General features: G+C 36.9%; 1 protein-coding gene across 4 annotated transcripts in view; it reads left to right on the top strand.

Moving 5' to 3' along the window:
* ARL15 (ARF like GTPase 15) overlaps nucleotides 1-20454 on the top strand; it is a 163493-nt gene that overhangs the window by 59809 nt on the left and 83230 nt on the right. For 3 of the 4 annotated variants that reach the window (XM_081321905.1, XM_081321903.1, XM_081321904.1), the window contains exons 2-4: nucleotides 854-998; nucleotides 1501-1560; nucleotides 4451-4659. In XM_081321905.1, coding sequence (XP_081178031.1) covers nucleotides 854-998; nucleotides 1501-1560; nucleotides 4451-4659 — 414 coding nt within the window. Of the gene's footprint in view, nucleotides 1-853; nucleotides 999-1500; nucleotides 1561-4450; nucleotides 4660-9699; nucleotides 10537-20454 lie in introns of those variants that run through there. The other variant, XM_081321906.1, reaches the window with a different exon arrangement.

Genomic DNA, 20454 nt, shown 5'->3' with positions numbered 1-20454 from the left:
TAATGAGTTTCCTGCTCAAATTTTAGAAGAATGCTAGTTTAGTTGTAGGCACATTGTTTCATGTTGCATAACATTTCTTTCACAAAAATGGCTGATAACTATATGTTAATAAGTGACAACAGCAGACTTGAAATTATTCGAAAATTCAACATGTTGAGTTGTTCCCTTTAAAAGGCTTGCTGAAATAATCCCTTAAGATATTTCTGTTAAATATTTCATGCTTTCCCCCAAGCTTTTGGTTATGTAACAGTGGTATAGAGATCTATTATTGGTGTCTTTGGTTTGAGTCTGAACATACTGTGTTGGAAGCTGGTAGATAGTTATTCTCATGTAGAACTTTGACATGAAAAGATTAAAATAAGGGAGAACTAGGCAATGCAGATCTGATGTGTGACCTATAGAAGAAGTGCTTTCCTCATTGATTGATGATTCATTGGAAAGTCATATCTATCTTTCAATAATTAGTGGAATCCTTTTAGTGAGTACCACAACTATTGATTGTGAAGGAAATGAATTAGTTGCTTTCATGGTTTAATAAAAAAATATATAGACTGGGCCATGGGAAACTTTTTGCATTTCCATGAATAGTATCCATTTCTCTTTCAAGACAGTGGCATACTAAGCCTTTTGAAACATTAACAAAGCAATCCTAAGGTAATGCATTTGGGATAGAGATTGCAGAACTGAATTACCCTTTCTGTCTAATAGTGTAGCAAAACCAGGATGCTCTTCTCCTTTAACCATAGACATTTTGATTCTGGGTAATCAAATATACTGTCTTGCAAATATTATTTCCTCCTTTTCTTGTTACTTATAAAAAGGTGAACAATCTTTCTTGATGTTTTCTCAACAGTGTTTTCGAGCCCTTTGCTGCAAAGGACCTCCACCTCCACGACCAGAATATGACTTGGTTTGCATAGGTCTCAGTGGCTCTGGCAAGACAAGCCTGTTGTCCCAGCTCTGCAGTGAAAATAGAGAAAATATAGTGTCCACTACAGGTGAACTGATGTTTTGTTTTGCTTTTTCAATTATAGGCATTAAATGCAAGAGATCAATTAACAACTGCAACCCGGAGTGCCAGGATTGCACTCATTGAATGAATCAATGACATGAGGTCTTGATTAGTAACTGCTTCGCTCAGTAGCCAAAATTCCAGTCTCATTTATAGTTGCAAGTCAAAAACTGTTTATATATATAAGGAAGAAAATCCCACACTTCCTAGCACTGATGTTACTATTTGGGTACTGATATATCTGCAAGTAAACAACCAAGGACTTTTGAATTAAAATAATGCAAAATGCATTTGCGTACTTTTATTTTTTTATCTAACAGTTATATAACTCATGGTAACAATTATTAGCAATTTGAATTTATTAACTTAAGCTGACAAAATGGTAATAGGTTAAACTAAGGAAAATAATGTTACAGTGAACAAATGTACTGCTTTGGATAATCTGTCAACTGGAAAAAAAGTTATTTTTTATTTATTTCTATTTTCAGGTTTTAGCATAAAAGCAGTGCCGTTCCAGAATGCAATCTTGAATGTAAAAGAACTTGGAGGTAAAGAACAGTACATATAATATGCATAACTGATGGTAGCATTTGATTCCTTTGTGACTTGATTTATGACAATAAGTAATAGTTTTAATATTTATCAAATACCTTTTCACCACTAGGTGTAGTCACTGCCTGGTACAATCTAAAGTAAATTCATCTCAGGCAGAAAGTGAGGAAAATGTTTAAATAGTGAAAGGTTGAAGCAGGCAAATTGACTTTTAAAAAAGAGATAAGGAATTGTTGTTGATGGTGGCTAGATATAATAGTGTGAGTTTCCAAGAGAGGTATTACTATCAAAATAAAGTACAAGAAATAATAGTTTTAATCAAAGCCATGTATAAGATTTGGCAGAGATGACACTATAACAGCTTAACAGAAAAAAGACATTAAAAAGGAGGCTTTATGTTACATGATAGGATGAAATTTATATTTCTTGAAATAATTAGATAAGTGTCATGTAAAAATTCCAGACAATAGAAGGTCTATTAGAAGGGGAACTCTTCAGGTGCTTGGAGAACTGCAAGACATTCTTCTATCTGATAATTCATTCATAATTATCAGAAAGAGAAAATTCTTCTTAGAGCTGCTTACGTTCAAAACGGGGACTGGAATCTTTGTCATTGAGCAAAGCGGTCATTAAATCAGTTGCCCATGTAACACTTCACCCAACAACCACAATCCCAATTCTGCCACTTGTGGTTGTTAAGTGATCGTGCAATTTGTTATACTGAGTGCTGGGGAGAGGCCCCTCTCTTTACCCCATCATGTCCAGGTTCACTTATCTTCACCTTTTTCTGCAGCTGCAGGTAACTTCAGCTAATATCAGTAACTATATCACAAAAAAATATGTTGAGAGTTTGGAAAAAATTCAGAGAAGAGCAACCAAGATGATCAAAGGCCTGGAGACTAAAACATACGAGGAACGGCTGCGGGACTTGGATTTGGCTAGTCTAAAGAAAAGAAGAAATAGGGGAGACATGATAGCAGTATTCCAGTATTTGAGGGGCTGCCACAAAGAAGAGGGGGTCATGTTATTCACCAAAGCACCAGAGGGCAGGACAAGAAACAATAGTTGGAAACCGATCAAAGAGAGAAGCAACCTAGAATTAAGGAGAAACTTCTTGACAGTGAGGACAATTAACCAGTGAAACAGCTTGCCTCCAGAAATTGTGGACGCTCCATCACTGGAGATTTTTAAGAAGAGGCTAGACAGTCACTTGTCTGAGGTGGTATAGGTTCTCTTGCTTGAGCAGGGGACTGGACTAGAAGACCTCCAAGGTCCCTTCCAGCTCTATTCTATTCTAATGTGAGACATACCCTTTCTATCAAAACTGCCTTGTGCCATCCTGCAAATGGGTCCTGTTCTCACAATCATTGAAAGGCTCCTTTCCAAATCATGTGATTTGGAGAAAGGGCCTTCCTAGGACTGGAAAGCTAGTGATCGCCATTCCTTCTGAAGAATAGAAATCTTTTTTCTAGCTCCATTATTCTAGAAGGGTAGAAGAGTATGCCTCAGGCAGGCTACAGAAGTGGAACCTAGAGGTTCAGGATGTGAGCCCCACTTCTGCAGCTGAGTGGAGGAGTTGGGCCAGAGTGCAAAAACAGAGCTTGGATTTTCAGGCTACAAGCCCCATTTTCTGCAGCCTGATGGAGTAGCCAAGCTTCCCTCCATGCATGGAAGAGAATACCTCCAGTGTGCTGCAAAAATGAAGCTTACAGCTCCTGGATGCAATCCCCATTTCTGCAGTCCATTGGAGGGTCTGAGCTTCACTCAGGAGGCAGTTCTTTCAGCCAGCCCCCAGAGAGGAGAGGGAATCCTTTCAACAGGCTTCCCCATTGACTTTTTGGGAAGAAAGCAGAAAATATTGCAGATAGCGTTCACATGATCATGGAGCACTTGGGAACTGGTTATAAATGTGAACAGGTTGCCAATTACAAAATCTGGTCATATGACTATAGAGGGTGGCCAAAATTTTACAAAGGCCATAAACAGCAATAGTACGGGCCATAAACAGCAGTGGCACTTAGACTTATATACTTTATAGCCCTCTCTAAGCAGTTTACAGAGTCAGCATATTGCCCCTGAATAATCTGGGTCCTCATTTTACCAACCTTGGAAGGATGCTAAATATCATAACTAGACGTCTACCTGTAAAGTGCTTTATTCTGGATATTCAACTATGTTTTATGAAGACTGTCATGGTTCTGACAAATGCAGTACTTCAAAGAACTTCAAGGCATTGTTTACCTTAAAGAATCTTTTATACTCACATAGCTTTTATACTCACATAGCTTCACATATTAGAAGCCAAGATCTGAATTCTCCTCCCCTGAACACATCTTATCAAACACAATTCCCTCCCTTAATTTAACATCATAAATCACATTCTCCAATTAGTTTAAAATTCAAACTTTCCCTCCTGTTTAACAACCCGCCAAATTCTTATCTTCTCTTATTACAGTCTTGAGATACATTCTCCCTACTCCACCCAGCGTCCACTAATTCTAGCTGTAAAAATAATATATGAGTTAAAGGAAGGCTACATCTCCCTTTGTCCCAATTTAGTGCTGAGAAGTTCCATAAAAACAAAATTTCTTTGCTGGATAATGCAAATTGATTAAATAACGCATAGAAGAGGAGTCAGCATAAGTTTCAGAGAGAAGTAAAGGAATTGAGATCAAAAAAAGCAAGATTGTGAATTTTAATTTTGTTTTTTCAAAGATGAAAAAGCTATAGCTGAAAAATATAATCACTGAAAAAAATTGGCAGAAATAAATATTTTTAGAGATATGGGTAGTAAGGGAGAGCCAGTTTGATATGTTTAAACAAGATGTATGTAATTCTGTGCTGTATGTCATCTGATTAATATTTTTTGTTTGGTAATTGCCAAAGGGGCTGACAATATCAGAAAATACTGGAGTCGTTACTATCAAGGATCTCAAGGAGTAATATTTGTATTAGACAGTGCTTCTTCAGAAGATGATTTAGAAATTGCTAGGAATGAACTGCATTCTGCGCTGCAGCATCCACAATTATGCACTTTGCCATTTTTAATATTGGCCAATCATCAAGACAAGCCAGCTGCTCGATCAGCACAAGAGGTATGTTTAGTACTGTAAGAACTTTTGTGTTACTAATTGTTTGAATGCAATAATGGGAAAGTCATGACTGTATGTATATCTTATGCATATATAGAATCTATAAATTTTGGATGAACATAGTTATTAATGAATGAAGAAAAGATACTTTTAAATCCACACCAAAGATTGCCTATGTGTATTGGGGTTTTTTTAAAAAAAAATATGTGTGGAGTTTCTCTACTTTTATCTTACTGCCTTCTTTTCCAACATCCTTAACATTTCTAACAAGATGGTTATTAAAATTTATTTAAAAGTATTATATTTTTACTTGTTAAAGCTTCCATTTAGCACATCTCTAGATTTGGTTAGCTCTTACCTCAAACTGTCCATTTCTGATACCAATTTAAGGAGGATTAAAAGCAGTTGTAACAAATTCAGAGAAGGGCAAAGAAAATGATCAGGGCAATAGAAATTATGAAGAAAGAGTAAAACAACTGTTTACCCTAGAAAAAAAACAATTAATGGAGAAATATGATTACACAGTTCAACTCCTGAAGGCTTGTCACACAGAAGATCAAGAACTCTTCTTTTTTTATTTCAGAGGCAGGACATAGAACAATGGATTTAAGTTACAGAAAAATAGCCTGATAGTGGAATGAATTACCAGGATAGGTGAGGGTTTGCTCTTAGTTCTATGTGTTCTTGCAGAACCTGGACAGCCATCTGCTGGCAAGATTTTATTTGGATTCATACACTGAGCAGGGAGTTGGCCTCAGTGACCCAAATTACCCATTCCAACTTTATGATTTTGCGAAATTTCTTACCATTGAGGAAATTAGTTGTAGTTAAGCTTATTAAAAAAATAGGATGCTTTATTTTCTAAATAATAATTTATTAAATTCTGGATTTTCTTTGTTAAAAATGTGACATTTTTGGATCAAAATTGCCAAATGTAATGTGGCTTTATATCCCTCAAGTATTTCCTTTTTTAGTGATCAAGATTGTATTACTGAGGTATGACTTACCTGACACATACCATCTTTACATTTCTTTACATTTTGTCTCCCAGATGCAAAAATTTGACATACAGTATGCAACCAAAAAAATGGTTATAGATATTAAATGCATGATATTTTAATTTACTCTTACATTAACTTAACAGTCTATATACATTCAATGATAGCCAATATTCACTTCTTGAAAATTCAAACCTCAGTAAACCTGACATTGAATTTTTAATGATATTACTTCATATGAAAAGTTGACAATCACTAACATTCCAGTATAGGACTGGGAAAAATCTGTTTGAATCTATTGAGAATTGCTATAAATCACTGTTGAATATACTGAACAAATGTACAAAGTGTAGAAATATAACAACTAGATAAATGTGACAGCTTTTCATATCCAAGGACATTAAAAAATTTAAACCATAGATTCAGTCTGATTTTACAGCAGGATCAAAAATGATTCCACTCATAAGAGGTAAAGAAGTATCTTTAATTAAGTATACAGATTATATGAAGATATGTATTAATTCCTAATTAGTTGTAATATTCTCTGTGGTTAATGCACAAAGCAAATTATGGGTAGAAAATAACCCTTTTATTGAAACAATGGGTTCTATCTGAGCAAAGATTTTGGTCTTATTAGTCACATTTCTGTTTTTTTTTGTTTTTCATGGTATGAAAAGCAAAAAGTGAAACAAAATGTAGTATATAAAAAGAGTGAAAACCTCTGAATCTGTTTTCAGATGTGCTTCTGATTCTTTGTCTTTTCCCCTGGTAACAGCAACTCTGAACGTGTTTTTCTGAAAACCAGGGAGCAACTTGTTTGAATGGCAAACAATGCATTGAGAGGCCATGTCTTTGCATGCATCTGAATGTATTTCCTTGGTAATGCTGATACTAGTATTTGGGCAGATTCATATTAGATGAAGTCATTCTTATCTTGCTTCTAGGAGGTATAGTACTTTAAAATTCAGCCTTATTTGTTAATTTTATATAGGCACAATACTGAGTAGTTACTTGTCATCAATGGATTCAAGGTTTTACTATTGGCATAATTGTGATTTATTTCAAAAATAATGATTACCGAAGCATTTTCAATCTGACAAGCTGTATAAATGTTGAGTAATAGTTATAGAATTTCTTGCCTCAAATGTTGTAAGAGCCAAGAAGATTCCACAAACAGCTGTTTGTGATGTTCACTTGTGGGAGTTATATGCAGGGTTTCCAAACTGTGTGGGGCACTGTTAAAATTGTATGATGTAAATTATTTATCCAAGCCATCAGGAAAAGAACTACATGTAACTATTTGAAACTTACGCAAAATCACAACACTGTTCGCTTATCTGAAAAAATGGTCTGATTTCCTTTTCAGTCATACTAGTTTTACAGTGTACTTAAGAATAAGCTTATAATTGCATTATTCAGTTGTTTCCATTTATCTTTAAAATCTGACTTTTTTATTGTAACAAAATAAACTAAATTTTGGAAATACACTGATTTGCATTATAGACATCTCACAAGAGAAAAGCTTACTTTGGGAAGAAATTTAACATATTTAATTATTAAACAAAATGATTCAGACATCAAAGAAATGAATACTCAGGAAATATAGTTTATTTTCTATATGTGCTTATAAAATGTCATCCAAATAAAGGAATTATCATATGTATGTTTAAAGTTCTGGAATTATCACAATTATCTCCTTGCAATGAGACTTCTTCGATGTTAAATTAGACTTTAGAAATATGCTTCTGAAAAATTATCTTCTTATTCTAGTGTTCCCATTTGTCCCCACACAGGTTTATCATATGTGGATATCTTTATTGTTACAAACCAAGTGGGAGCAACTTAAATCTACTTTAAGCTTCAAAAAAAGGCTTTGTTTACACAATGCCCTGTTGTTCATCTGTGCATATTATTTCTTTAGTACATTAAATTCCAAATTTTCAGTTGTGATATATTAGGGAAGAAGCTAGATTTTTAGATTAGATTGGAAGCCCCAGTCCTTATTATGGGTGGCTTAGGAGCAATGACTTTTTGGATCAAATCAATTTGGCTTTGGTTTATTAATTTGGGGGAAAAAATCTTTGCAGTCTTAGAGCCAAGACTTTAGCTGTTTTCTTGGCATCCAAATAGATCAATTGATGGGGCTGTATGATGAGCAAAGTGTAGGCTTTTTCCCAGTTAATTAAGCATTCCATTTTCTGCTAATTACTATAATGCAGACTTTGTTTTGAATGGCATCCAAGAACCTTTGTCTGAATGGTTCTATAATGCTGTCTAGGAAGCTCTTATAGATACCCATTGAAAATATACTCCATTGAAAACCCATCTGGGCTGTGTGCTCCCCCCTTTTAATTGCCTGTTCAGAGGGGTTTTTTTCCCTTGTCAGTTCACAGATTTGTGTATGTCGCAAACTTGTCCATTCTGGGTAGCTTGATTTTTATCTAGGTATTCATTCTCCCATCAGTACTAAGTTTGTATTTAACCATTTTTTATTTTGTTTGGGGGTTTTGATTTTTCTTCTTCTTTTGTGTCTACAGAGTACCATTGCACATGATTCACTGGGATATGATTCTGTTTATTAATTATTTACCTTTTTGTTATCCATTATATAACTTTTGAGATATTGATAGCATGTTGTGGTTAAAAATATAAATGATTTCTGTTTTACTATCTTATTGATTAAGTATAACTGATATTATGAAAATATCCTAATAAGCTATATAGAACTAAGTTGATTAAGATTATCTGGACTGGAACTCCTCACTGCTGCAAGGTTTTCAATTTCCTTGGCCAAGATAGTAATTTATACATCTTACCCAGCCCTGCAGTTTCTACCTTCTTTATTATTATTATTCCTTGATTGATCTATTTACTAAGTCATGTCAGGCTCATGTAAATCAACAGACCACTGATCTAAATAAGCCATTGAGCTTCTATGACATATATTAGTATCCGGTATGCATTTTGAGCTAGGCTACCTCAGATGCTAATGACTTGTGTGGCTATCTATATTCAGTACAGTATTAATGAAGCTGTCACCTTGAGAATGAATAAGGGTTGTTTTAAAAACAAAGTAAATGCCAGTTGTCATTTGTCATATCCTGGAGTTTTTTTTAAAGACTTTGGATGCAATCAGAAGTGGACATTCTGAATTCAATATTATTTCTTCTGAGAAATAATTCATCTGAGGAGAATAAATCAAGAGTGATATACGTTGAACATTTTTTCTTGCTTATATTCATTTAGATTGCATGGCCATCTAAAGGTTGGCATGCTCTATTTGATAGAATAGAGTCACCCAATAAAATCTGATCTATAGTAGGAATGAGCAGCCTTTTAGAAGTAATTTGGAAAAGGTGCCTCCTAGGGTGTGAGACCATCTGTCTGTCTACAGCTGCCCCACGTTCCTGGGAAAACCCACAGCTTCTTTAGAGTTGCAGACAGGTGCAGGTGCTCCAAAGACCTTTGTAGAATCTACTCTATAGCATGTTACATTTTGACCTGTTCATTTGAACAGCTTAAAGAAGTTGAGGTGATGGGAAGTTTATAAGCTCCTGCTAAAACAATTATTTTAGGATGCTCATATTTCAGTTTTTTGTAGATAAGACTTGCAACAGTACATGTATTTTCTGTGAAGCATGTGATGAAAGACACAGAGGGATCTGAGGAAACAGTATGTGATGGAAATGATGTCTGGGCTAAAATATAGCAGAGGAAAACTATGGAATTGAAAAAACAATAAAATGGGTGGACAGCATGGTGACATTAACAGTTTTGAGACAACATCACTGGACCTAAAATGATAGAATATATTTAATATGAGTCTGAGAATAAGTAAAGGCAAGATTTGTGGAAATGATAATAGGGATATATAGCTAGATAAATGATACCAGAAAAAGTGGATTTATGTTTTTCTAAACATAGCGTGTAACCATGTAAATAGTTAAGGTACCAGGTTATAAATCAGGAGACTGTAAGATTGGTCCTACTTTAGGCACATAGTCAGCTGTGTGACTTTGACTCACTCTTTCTCTCTCTGCCTTAGGATGAAGGCAATGGTAAATCACTTCTGAAAATCTTACCAAGAAAATTAAAAGGACTAGTCCAAACCAGGAGCCAATACTGATTTGAAGACAAAAAACAGTAACAGTCTATGGAGTAAAAGGAGAGAAATGGATATGAATAGGAAGTAGAGGTTTTAGGGGCTGCTTCAGGTTTCACTGATATTTGGAATCTTTATGTGTTGTTTCACATAAAGAAACATGTAAGAAAGATATGAAATGATATTGGCATTTATATTGAAGATCAAATGTTCAAATACATTCACAGACATAAGAATTAACAAAATAGTATATTTATATTTATTGTTGAGAAATAAACTATGCCACAATACCAAATTGTGTATTTATCGGGCATAGTAAACTATAATAAAGCTAATTAAAGTATTAAAATGATGTGAATTCACAATAATTAAACATCTCTTAAGAAATTGAAGAAGAATCTATGATTTAGTGAACCCATTAGGTGCTTTCCTTATTAATTAATTCATTAAATTTTCCTCCCCTACAAAGGGACTCTGGACTTTCCTTGTAGTGCAGCCATGTTAACAATTAACAGTTGACAATGGTTGAGGCCACCAGAAGAGCAAGTAACAGAACTTTTTATCTCCATTGACACCAAAAGAGAAAGTAAAGGACCAAAGGACTTTATTTCAAAAAGCAGACAAATTGGAATATTTGAAAACTAAACAGCATTTATATTATCTTTGTGTATCTTTATGTTTAAGTAATGTTTTGTTCTGTTCTCTATGTTATATTCTCTAAATCAGTTATCATTGTTTACTAGCCACCATAGAGAACCAATAACTAATGGTATTTTTTTGCAGAGTGTTGTATTTCATTACAGTAGACTACTATTTACTTTCAAGATAGACATTTATAAAATTTAAAAGGATAAACTTCCAGCAGGAGATTAGTGATGTCTTAATTGTGGTTATTTTCATAGTTAGTGTGAATATAAGAGAAAGTTTGGTAAAGTTATCCAATTTCTTTATGACACAAGAGCCTGTAGGATATTATGCATCATGGTAAGCAGGGTCATGATTTTATGAAACTGTAAGAGTTTGATTATCTATTTGACAATGTTGATTAACAAGTAGCAAAGCTTGACTGGGTTTTTTTGTTTTGTTTTTAAAAAGTGTGGCTTATCATGAGCTGATCAACAGTTCCAGAACCCTCTTATTTTGGTTCCTTGAATACCCTTTGACTATCATTGAAAATAACAGAATCAGCATGGTCTCCTGAAATTTTGAGATGGAGAATGACCAATGGTTATAGTATAAAATAAATGTAACAAATTAAAGGTAATGGATTGGGAAAACACCTCCCAAATGTGTCTAAATATTTGAGATATCCATTTGAAACATCCATCTACATCCAGGAGGAGGCACGCTGGCTGAGGAATTCTGGGTGATGAAGTCCACAAGTCATAAAAGGGCCAAGTTTGAAGACCCCTGCCTTAGCTTCTAAAAATTGGGCAGTAAAGTTATGGCACATTGTTTGCATTCATCTTGTGAGATTTGAATCTTGAGTTATTTTGCTTTACATTTCAACCCATTACATTTTGCTGTAAACTAATAGAACTGCAGAACACATTTGATAATCTAGCTTTGATAACCTAGCTTCAGTTTTGGTGCTGAATCTGGATAGCTATGAAGAACTTTTATTTACTGGGGTTGCTTTTGCTTAAAACGTTTTCAATAAAAAACAGGACTTGTAAAAAAAAATAGTGGAAAAAGTACCACAATCATAGTTCTATAATCTAAGTAATTGGTAGATTCACCTCAAGATCCTCCATGACATTGACTTATCCTGGAAATGTGCATGAATGCAGCTGTGCAAATTCAGCATTGATACATATATTTGACCTGCAATTTTTGATAGTACAATGTGCACATGTACTATAACTAATTCATTGTGGAACAGGGCGGTCCAACAATAAAATGAAATATGACAGGGTTCTGTTCAAATTTGTAAGGCTGTCATTCTGTGTTTTTATAAATTCAGAACAATAGAATTGCTACTTATTTGGCTTCATTAAACATTTAAGGTAAAGGTAAAGGTTCCCCCGCACATGCATGCTAGTCGTTTCTGACTCTAGGGGGCGGTGCTCATCTCTGTTTCAAAGCCGAAGAGCCAGCGCTTGTCCGAGGACATCTCCGTGGTCATGTGGCTGGCATGACTAGGTGCCAAAGGCACACGGAACGCTGTTACCTTCCCACCGTAGTGGTCCCTATTTTTCTACTTGCATTTTTACGTGCTTTCGAACTGCTAGGTTGGCAGAAGCTGGGACGAGTAACAGGCGCTCAATCTGTTACGCGGCACTCGGGATTCGACCTGCCAAACTGCCAACCTTCTGATCGACAAGCTCAGCGTCCTAACCCACTGAGCCACTGTGTCCCTATTTAAACATTAAACATTTAGATCAGGGCTTTTCAACCAGTGGTATGTGTACCACCTGTGGTACTTTGGCACATGGCAGGTGGTACATGACCTTCCTAGAGAAGTGTAGCGGGGGAGGGAAATGAGCCAAAGCGACCCAAGCCTGAGAGAGAGGCAGCTGGAGCTGCAGGACTGTCGGGGCTCAGCAGAAACCCCAGGAGCTCTGGCAGGGCTCCAGCTGATTGGCACTTCCAGAAGCAGCGCGGAGCTGGAGGTGAGCTGAAGAAAAAGGTGGGGGGAGGAGAGGAGAGTATATAAAAGGAGGTGGTTTTGGTGGGAAAGGGGAAAAAAGACCACAGGGAAAGAAGGGGACGGAGAAGAAGCTGTGGAAGGAGAGCTCAGCAGGCAGGGAGGAAAAAGAGACAGGGAAGAAGCAGCAGCTGTTGCTGGAAGAAAAGGTCCCCTGGTTCGTTTTCTCTAGCCAGGAGAATGCAATTAGCACTGATGAAAAGCCGGGAGATGAGCATGTCGGAAAGGAGTGGGTTTATTTCAGAAGCCAGTGGGTTCCTGGTCAACTGGCAGCTTGAATGGATAACCATAAGGATTTTTATACAGTTTTGTAATTTAGAGGCTTGGTTTGTGTGCTTTGGTTATTGGAATATTTTAGTCTGTTTCACAAAGGCTTGCAATGAGTCTGAAGTGTTGCCTTCTGTAGGTTTAATCCCTTTAAAAGGTAAAGGTAAAGGTTCCCCCGCACATGCGTGCTAGTCATTTCCAACTCTAGGGGCCGGTGCTCATCTCCGTTTCAAAGCCGAAGAGCCAGCGCTTGTCCGAGGACGTCTCCGTGGTCATGTGGCCGTCATGACTAGACGCCAAAGGCGCCTGGAACGCTGTTACCTTCCCACCGTAGTGGTCCCTATTTTTCTACTTGCATTTTTACGTGCTTTCAAACTGCTAGGTTGGCAGAAGCTGGGACGAGTAACAGGCACTCACTCTGTTACGCGGCACTTGGGATTCGACCCACCAAACTGCCGACCTTCTGATCGACAAGCTCAGCATCCTAACCCACTGAGCCACCGCATCCCTTTTAATCCCTTTAAACAAATGTAATTAGTTTTACCCCCGTATCTTGAGTCTGTCTATGGCTTTTAGCAAGTTTTCTTTGTAAGTAAACAAGCTTAATTTAAAGTTATCGCTTTTTGCAATTGCTACATTGTTTAAACTGAGACACGCCTGAGGCAGTTTAAAGAGAAAAAAAATATAGTCAGTGTTTCTTTGTTCTGGGAGGCTTTTGTGAGCCTTTCTTGCTTTGTGCTTGATTCCTATGTCTTTAAGGGTACAGTGAAGGGACTGAGGGGGATGGGTGCATTCTTACTACACTGTGGAAGGAGAGCTCAGAAGGCAGGGAGGAAGAAGAGGAGAGGGAGAGAGGAAGAAGGGCCGACCAGCTAGCTCAGGGGTCTACAAACTTAGCAACTTTAAGACCTGTGGACTTCAACTCCCAGAATTCCTCAACCAGCAGTAGAAGGAAGCATTAACATTGAAGCTCAACATTTTACTTTTTCATAACTAGCCATTTCTATAGCAACAAATGAATCTAATCAGTAAAACCCAAAATCCCCCACCCCTTTTTTTAGTCATCAAGTTTTTGACACCTCGCTAAGCACTGGCGGTATTCAAATATTGTCATGTGTTAAAAGTGGTATAATTTGTGAAAAGGTTGAAAAGCCCTGATTTAGATCCCAGTATAAAAATAATTTACTATATTATGTTTACTTAAAAAAACATAAAAGATGAGCATGTGTTTATTTCCATATTTTAACCTGCAAAACCCCCCTCTCAAACTCTATTAATTGGTAAGTGCTACTGTCAAGTGGGCAGTATTGAATTTTTGAATTAAACATAATGCTAGGGGCAATGTCTGTCCCATTATTCTGAAATGAAGTCTGTCTAGTGTATAATGGCACTTTGTTAGAGGAATAACAAATCACTCTTCTCTCTCAGTGATTCAGTGGCAGACAAACATACACCCTTTGAGAAATGTGATGTACTTCCTATCTGCCATCTGGGAACAATCTTTGCAAGACTACAATGTAGTAATGCATATAATTAAATTCTTGAAATGGTTTTGCTAATACTGTATTGAATGCTATTTCAGCATTAAGTTGGAGATATTTTTTTTACATAGTTGAAATGTTTAGAAAATCTTGGGCAACATGTGGCCCTTTGCCTAATTTCAAAAGCTCCGAGGAAGGGATTTCTGAGAGGCAGGACTGATCTTTTGGCCTTGTTTAGCTTCTTACTAAAATGGAGAAGATGCTGTGAGAAAAGGAAAAAAGCCAAAGAGTTAGAAAAAGATAATAAGGTTTCCTACCGACTACAGGTAATGAATCCTTTAATTGATTAACTCTGTAAGAGGACCATCATCCGGGAAAACAAATCTATTCCTGGTAATATTTTTTTATGCAGAGAAATTGGATCAGAAACTTGAAATCTAGGCAAATCAGCAATGTAATATTTAAAAGATATGGAAAAGATTTCATATCTGTTTAACAGTACATTTGCCTCTATAATCTGAATGGTCTTTGCCAGTGCAAGCAATATTTTCAATCCTCTGTTCTCTCTTAATTGTAGGAATCTTTTTTTCCCCCCCAGAGAATGACAAATTTAGTTTTGTGGTGAGGGTTGGCAGATTCAGTTAACTCTTATGTCTCCAGTTGTAACTCCGCCTTGTCATCCTATGCTGTGATAAAGCTTTATCAGAAGCTTTTGCAACGCCAAATCAATAAATGGGAGACAGAATTTTTATGTGAGCATGATTAATGCTCCAGTCCAAGATTGTACTTCTTCTCCAAGATCATTCCCTTCATTCACTTAGGCTTTGAAAAAACTTCCACTTGCACCTAAGCTGCAGAGAACTTGAACTGATGAGACTCTGGAGAACCCCAAATCTGTTGGATTGATGAACCTAATAGAAATCTATTACCATGCCTTGAAATTTTGCAGTTTGTTTTCTATGTATAAAGGTAAAGGTTCCCCCGCACATGCGTGCTAGTCGTTTCCAACTCTAGGGGCTGGTGCTCATCTCCGTTTCAAAGCCGAAGAGCCAGCGCTTGTCATGTGGCCAGCATGACTAGACGCCAAAGGCGCACGGAACACTGTTACCTTCCCACCGTAATGGTCCCAATTTTTCTACTTGCATTTTTACGTGCTTTCAAACTGCTAGGTTGGCAGAAGCTGGGACGAGTAACAGGCGCTCACTCTGCTACGCGGCACTCGGGATTCGACCCGCCAAACTGCCAACCTTCTGATCAACAAGCTCAGCGTCTTAACCCACTGAGCCACCGCGTCCCTTTTCTATGTATACCCACTGCTAAATCAATATCTCTGAAATTTACAGGAATTTAGTGGGACTGCCTTAATACTCTATTCAGTTGCAATTTTTAGCCATGTTGAGAGAATGTAATAAATAATCTGAAATTTTGCTTTTCTGGAAAACCTTTTCTTATTCTTCAGTCAACAAATGCATTTCTTGGACTGTTAATTTTCAGCAGCCTTTCCTATCCTGGTCCTCAGACGTGTTGAGTCACAAATGTCAACATTCCCCATTAGCCTGGTTGTTCCTTATTTTTTTTCCTTAGATGTGGGAAGATTTAGTTTAAGATTGTTGTTTCTGGATAAAACAAGTACAGAATCCATTTTTCATTCAGAAATAAATAAAGAGTTAATGTGGTAATATCAGAAAATCTTTAAATTTCAGCAGGTGGGAATTTTCTTATAATAATTTGTTTTAAAAGAATCCTGGGGCATGTTTATGGAAGTGAATAAGATGTTTACTGAGCATTTTGACTGAAAAATATGATTCAGAAATTTCTTTGTCAAAAAAGCAATCTGCTCTTTTATTTTCATACAGGCATGTGTCTTCAGCAGTAGGAAACTTACAGATACTAAAGCAGAAATAAAGCAGTAACTGTGCATAGTTTTCTGCTCTGCAGTTGAAAGGCAATAAGACGAAATAATTTGCATATAGCTTTGTTTTGCTTTATTGTTAAATATGCAGATGCCTGATATACAGTAATCCCTGATGACTTTGGGTGCATCATAACCTGGGCTTTTTTCTCATTTTTTTTTTCAAAAAAAGAGCTCTCTCTATTGGCTTTAGGAGTAGGCAATCTTGGCTCTTTTTTATGACTCATGGACTTCAACTCTCAGAAATCCTGAGCCAGCCACGCTGAGGGGAAAGAGAGAGGTTTCCAAGCTGAGCCATGCTGGCTCAGGAATTCTGGGAGTTGAAGTCCTTGAGTCATAAAAGAGCCAAGATTGCCTACCCTGCACTAGAGGAGGACATTAAAATTATTTACAAGGTTTCTTCTTTAGGAACTAAACTTTTAGAATCTAAAACAGCTAATTCAAAAAAGCCAACAGGAAGGAACCTCACATTTTTCATCTGCTTCTGTCTTTTGGAAGGTAAAATTAGATAACAAAATAATCTATTTCCTATGTTAACATCTCTGCAATGAAATCAATAAAGGTAACCGGAAAGAAATGAGAAACATTTTTCTCAATGTAATATGTCTAATTTAGCTGATGCTAGCAAAAAATAGTATCTTTTGTACCTACTCTATTACAACTAAACCACTTTAAATTAAACAATTCTTAAGGATGAAATATTCTTAATTTGGACTTCACTTTTACTGTTTGGACTGTTGTGTGTTTTGAAAAATAGATTATTTAGAATCTAGTTATGTTGCACTTTAGTCTTTAAATAATTAACCTAGTATATACATAACAATATAAGTTGATTTCCATGGTGAGTTTAACATCAGTAACAACATTTATTAAAAAGGCTAAAATAATTTCTGGTGGTATTATCTGTACATTAAAATTTTGTTTAGTCACAATCTTTCACTGTGCAATGTTGCACAGGCAAGTTGTCTGCAGCAAAGGCAGGAACTTTGCACCCCTCCCTGCTGCCCAACTACACCATCTCAACTAGGTAAGTAAGATATTATTTGCAAATAGGATGGCAATAAACAATTTAGGCTGCATTTACATCAGGGCTTTTCAACCTTTTCAGAAATTGTACCACTTTTAGGACATGACAATATTCAAGCACCAACAGTGCTTAACAAGGTGTCAAAAACTTGATGACTAAAAAAAAAGGGGAGGGTATTTTGGGTTTCATTGGTTAGATTCATTTATTGTTATAGAAATGGCTAGTTTATAACATTATAGAAAAGCAAAAAGTTGAGGTTCAATGTTAATGCTTCCTTCTACTCCTGTAACAGAAGAAGTCAGAAGTCAGTGCCTTTTCTTTTTCCCTTCTCCCCCTCACTTTTCCCTTTTTCTCTCACCCTTTGCTCGCAAAAGCCCCCCCCACTCACTCACACTTTGCTCACAAAAGCCTCTAGTCGCTTTCAAAGGCACCTCGTTCAGTCTCTCCCCCACTCACTCCATCTCTTTCAAAGGCCTCTTGCTCACTCGCTCACTTACTGCCCCGTCGCTTCCAAACGCCATTTGCTTGTTCACTCACTCACTTATTGCCCTGTCGCTTCCAAACGCTTCCATACGCCACTTGCTCACTCACTCATTGCATTTGAAAGCGACGGGGCAGTAAGTGAGTGAGTGCCGGTGCCGGAGGCCATCAGCTGTTTGGCGCCGGAGACCACTGCCATGAGGAACATAGCTCTGGGTCGGGGTTCTGAGCAGCTCCGGGTGGGGGCTCAGCATGGGCCGTGGCGTGGCAACTGCGGGGAGGGGAATCCCCACAGCAGCTGTGGGGAGGGGAATCTCTGCGGCATATGGCTCCAAGCCGCAGGGGCAGGGGTGCAAAGAACGGGCGGCGACGCCATAGCAAGACACCAGCATTGCTCCCAGTGACAGCACCTCTGAGTTCCGGCACCTTTTTTTTTTTTTTTAGAAAAAAAGCACTGATCATAACATCATCTTGCAAATGGTGGCAATTACATACTTGCTGTCACTTGTTTCACCTGGGATGCCCATGAAGTTTTTACATTGCGTGCTCTTACTCAGCCAATTTACGTCTAGAGTTTTTGGACAATTATTTCCATTACCTTCCCTCCATCTAGCCAGTAGTCGTACTGATTAGTGATTATATGAATCATCATCAAACCTGAAAGCACCAAGTTGCAAATCTTAATTTAAAATAAAATAATTTAGTTCAATATTGGGAATAGGTTCCATCTGATGTTCTTGAAACCATGTTAAATGTAGCAGTAGCTCTAAGTACAGTATCTTAGTCTGAGGTTTCAGAAACTCCACAGATTTTATAGAATGCTACTCAATTGCCTGTGATTTCATTTGCTGAAGTTTTACATTTTGTTATGTATTCTCCCAAGAAGGTGAATTTCTTTATTGAAGAAAAACTTTGACTTGCTAGAAACCACATGTAACTAATAATTATGCATTATAATTTGGGCTTAAGAAATGTTTGATTACTGAGCTCTGCGATTCTACAGCTGAAACAGAATATAAATCATAACAGGAGTACTTTATAAGGCCTTGGTTTCTGTGAGACCACCTCTAAGATTCCTGGTGAGTAGAGGGCAGTGCCAGAGGCCAAGATATGTTTTCATAAAAAAAAAAGTCTGAAAACGCTAACACGTCATTTTCCATATTTGGAAGAAGTCCATCAGTTCTGTATGGTTGCATATTAAATAAGAAAAATATACTATAATTGATTTTGATTCACGATTTAGAAAATTTTGAAAGAAAAAGCTTTTTCCCTTTCTTCCTTTTGATCATTGATCTGCATGACCCCGTGCTTAGGCCTTTTTTCCCCCTTCATTTGGCATGGGTGTGTTTTTTTTTTAAGTGTAGCTCTCATTTGAGAACCTTCGGCAGTTCCACTTCACTAATCTGTGATCTAATGAGCAATAATGTGGAGTTACAGTGAACATTTTGTTTGCTTTGATGGGAGGATGGCTAGACAGAGTGGGAGAGAAAATGTGTCTGTGAGGAGGAGGAGGAGGAGGAGAAGAGTGATTGAACAGTGTGAAAAAAGACTTGTTAGATCATGATAGCCTGATTTATTTCGCAATGGGTCAGAAAAGACTGAAACAAACTACAATTTGTTTGCCAGGTTTAAAATCCTGTTGTCCAAAGCATGTTGATTTCTGAGAGTATAAACCTGGCAATTCTGCTTGTGAAAAAAACCCTAAACTGTTCTGAGTCTGCAGTTCCTTAAAGTTTTATAAAATATTGGGTCTAATGGAAAGTTTTATTTTAATTACAAAAATAGCATTTGCATATTAGGTTCATGCTTGACTGATTTTAAGTCCATTTGAATGAAAAGGAAAATCAAGGATTAAAACGCTATTCTGCTTTGAGGTCAATCACCATGTACTCATGTTACTGATTTTCATATATAAAGAAAGAATACCAATAGCGAGCTATCATAATGTAGCTGCCTTATTGCTGCCTACTGACTACATTGGAAGTAGGCTTGAAAACTTTGGCAGGAGAGATAATGCACTAATATGTATATATTTAATATAAATTTAATATGTTACACAGATAGTCTTTGATTTGTATCATACTGAGGTCATTATTTCTGAACTGACATAGAAATTAAAATGCGGTCCCTTCAGATATATTATTGTAGTTCGTTGAGATATAGGTAGCAACACAAATAGGTGTGCCTGAAAAATGAGGTATAGTTTGTTTTTCTACTGTCCTATATGTTGAGATAATTCCTACAGACCTCAAAGCCATATCTCCTACTGTCTTAAGTATTAACTGCTATATTGATGAAGGTTTGTTTAAAAATTGATATGGCTGACCATCTTAGAGCCCAGTTTTGGGTGGCTTACCATAACAAACCACAAAACCAATAAAATATATAACATCAATTAAAAATAAAGACTAAAACCCAGCGCATCAGGTTTGAACTGAACCGCATATAAATGTGGGTGGAATTGGTGTGCTGATTTATCTGACAAGTATGGTAGTTTTAAATTGCCTAATTTTTCTCTGTAGTCCAACACAACTACAAGGGAGCTAAAGAAATTACCCTTAGTGTGGAACAGTATAAAAAGAGCACTTTGCTTAACGGAGAAGCCTTCAGAAATGAAGGAGGAAAGGTACAGTGCATGATGCAGAAGATAAAATGAGCAATGCTAGAGTTTCAAACTGGTGAGGAACAAGTGTGCAATGGTGAGAGGGATGGAAAGGATTTGAGAAATTTACAGGAGTTGAAAGAAAAGCAGGAGGTGACAAAAGTACCAGGAGATAGTAAGGGCTTTCATTGTGAAAGATCTGGGTTTTGACCCCTGGTGGCTAAAGGTCTGCAAAGGTCCCTGAGAAGACAATAGGCTACAGATCTGATGCAAAAGGAGCTT

Source organism: Vipera berus, assembly GCF_964194415.1.
Source record: "Vipera berus genome assembly, chromosome: 2".
In the NCBI taxonomy this organism is placed as follows: domain Eukaryota; kingdom Metazoa; phylum Chordata; class Lepidosauria; order Squamata; family Viperidae; genus Vipera; species Vipera berus.
This window is presented reverse-complemented; position numbering and strand designations above follow the sequence as displayed.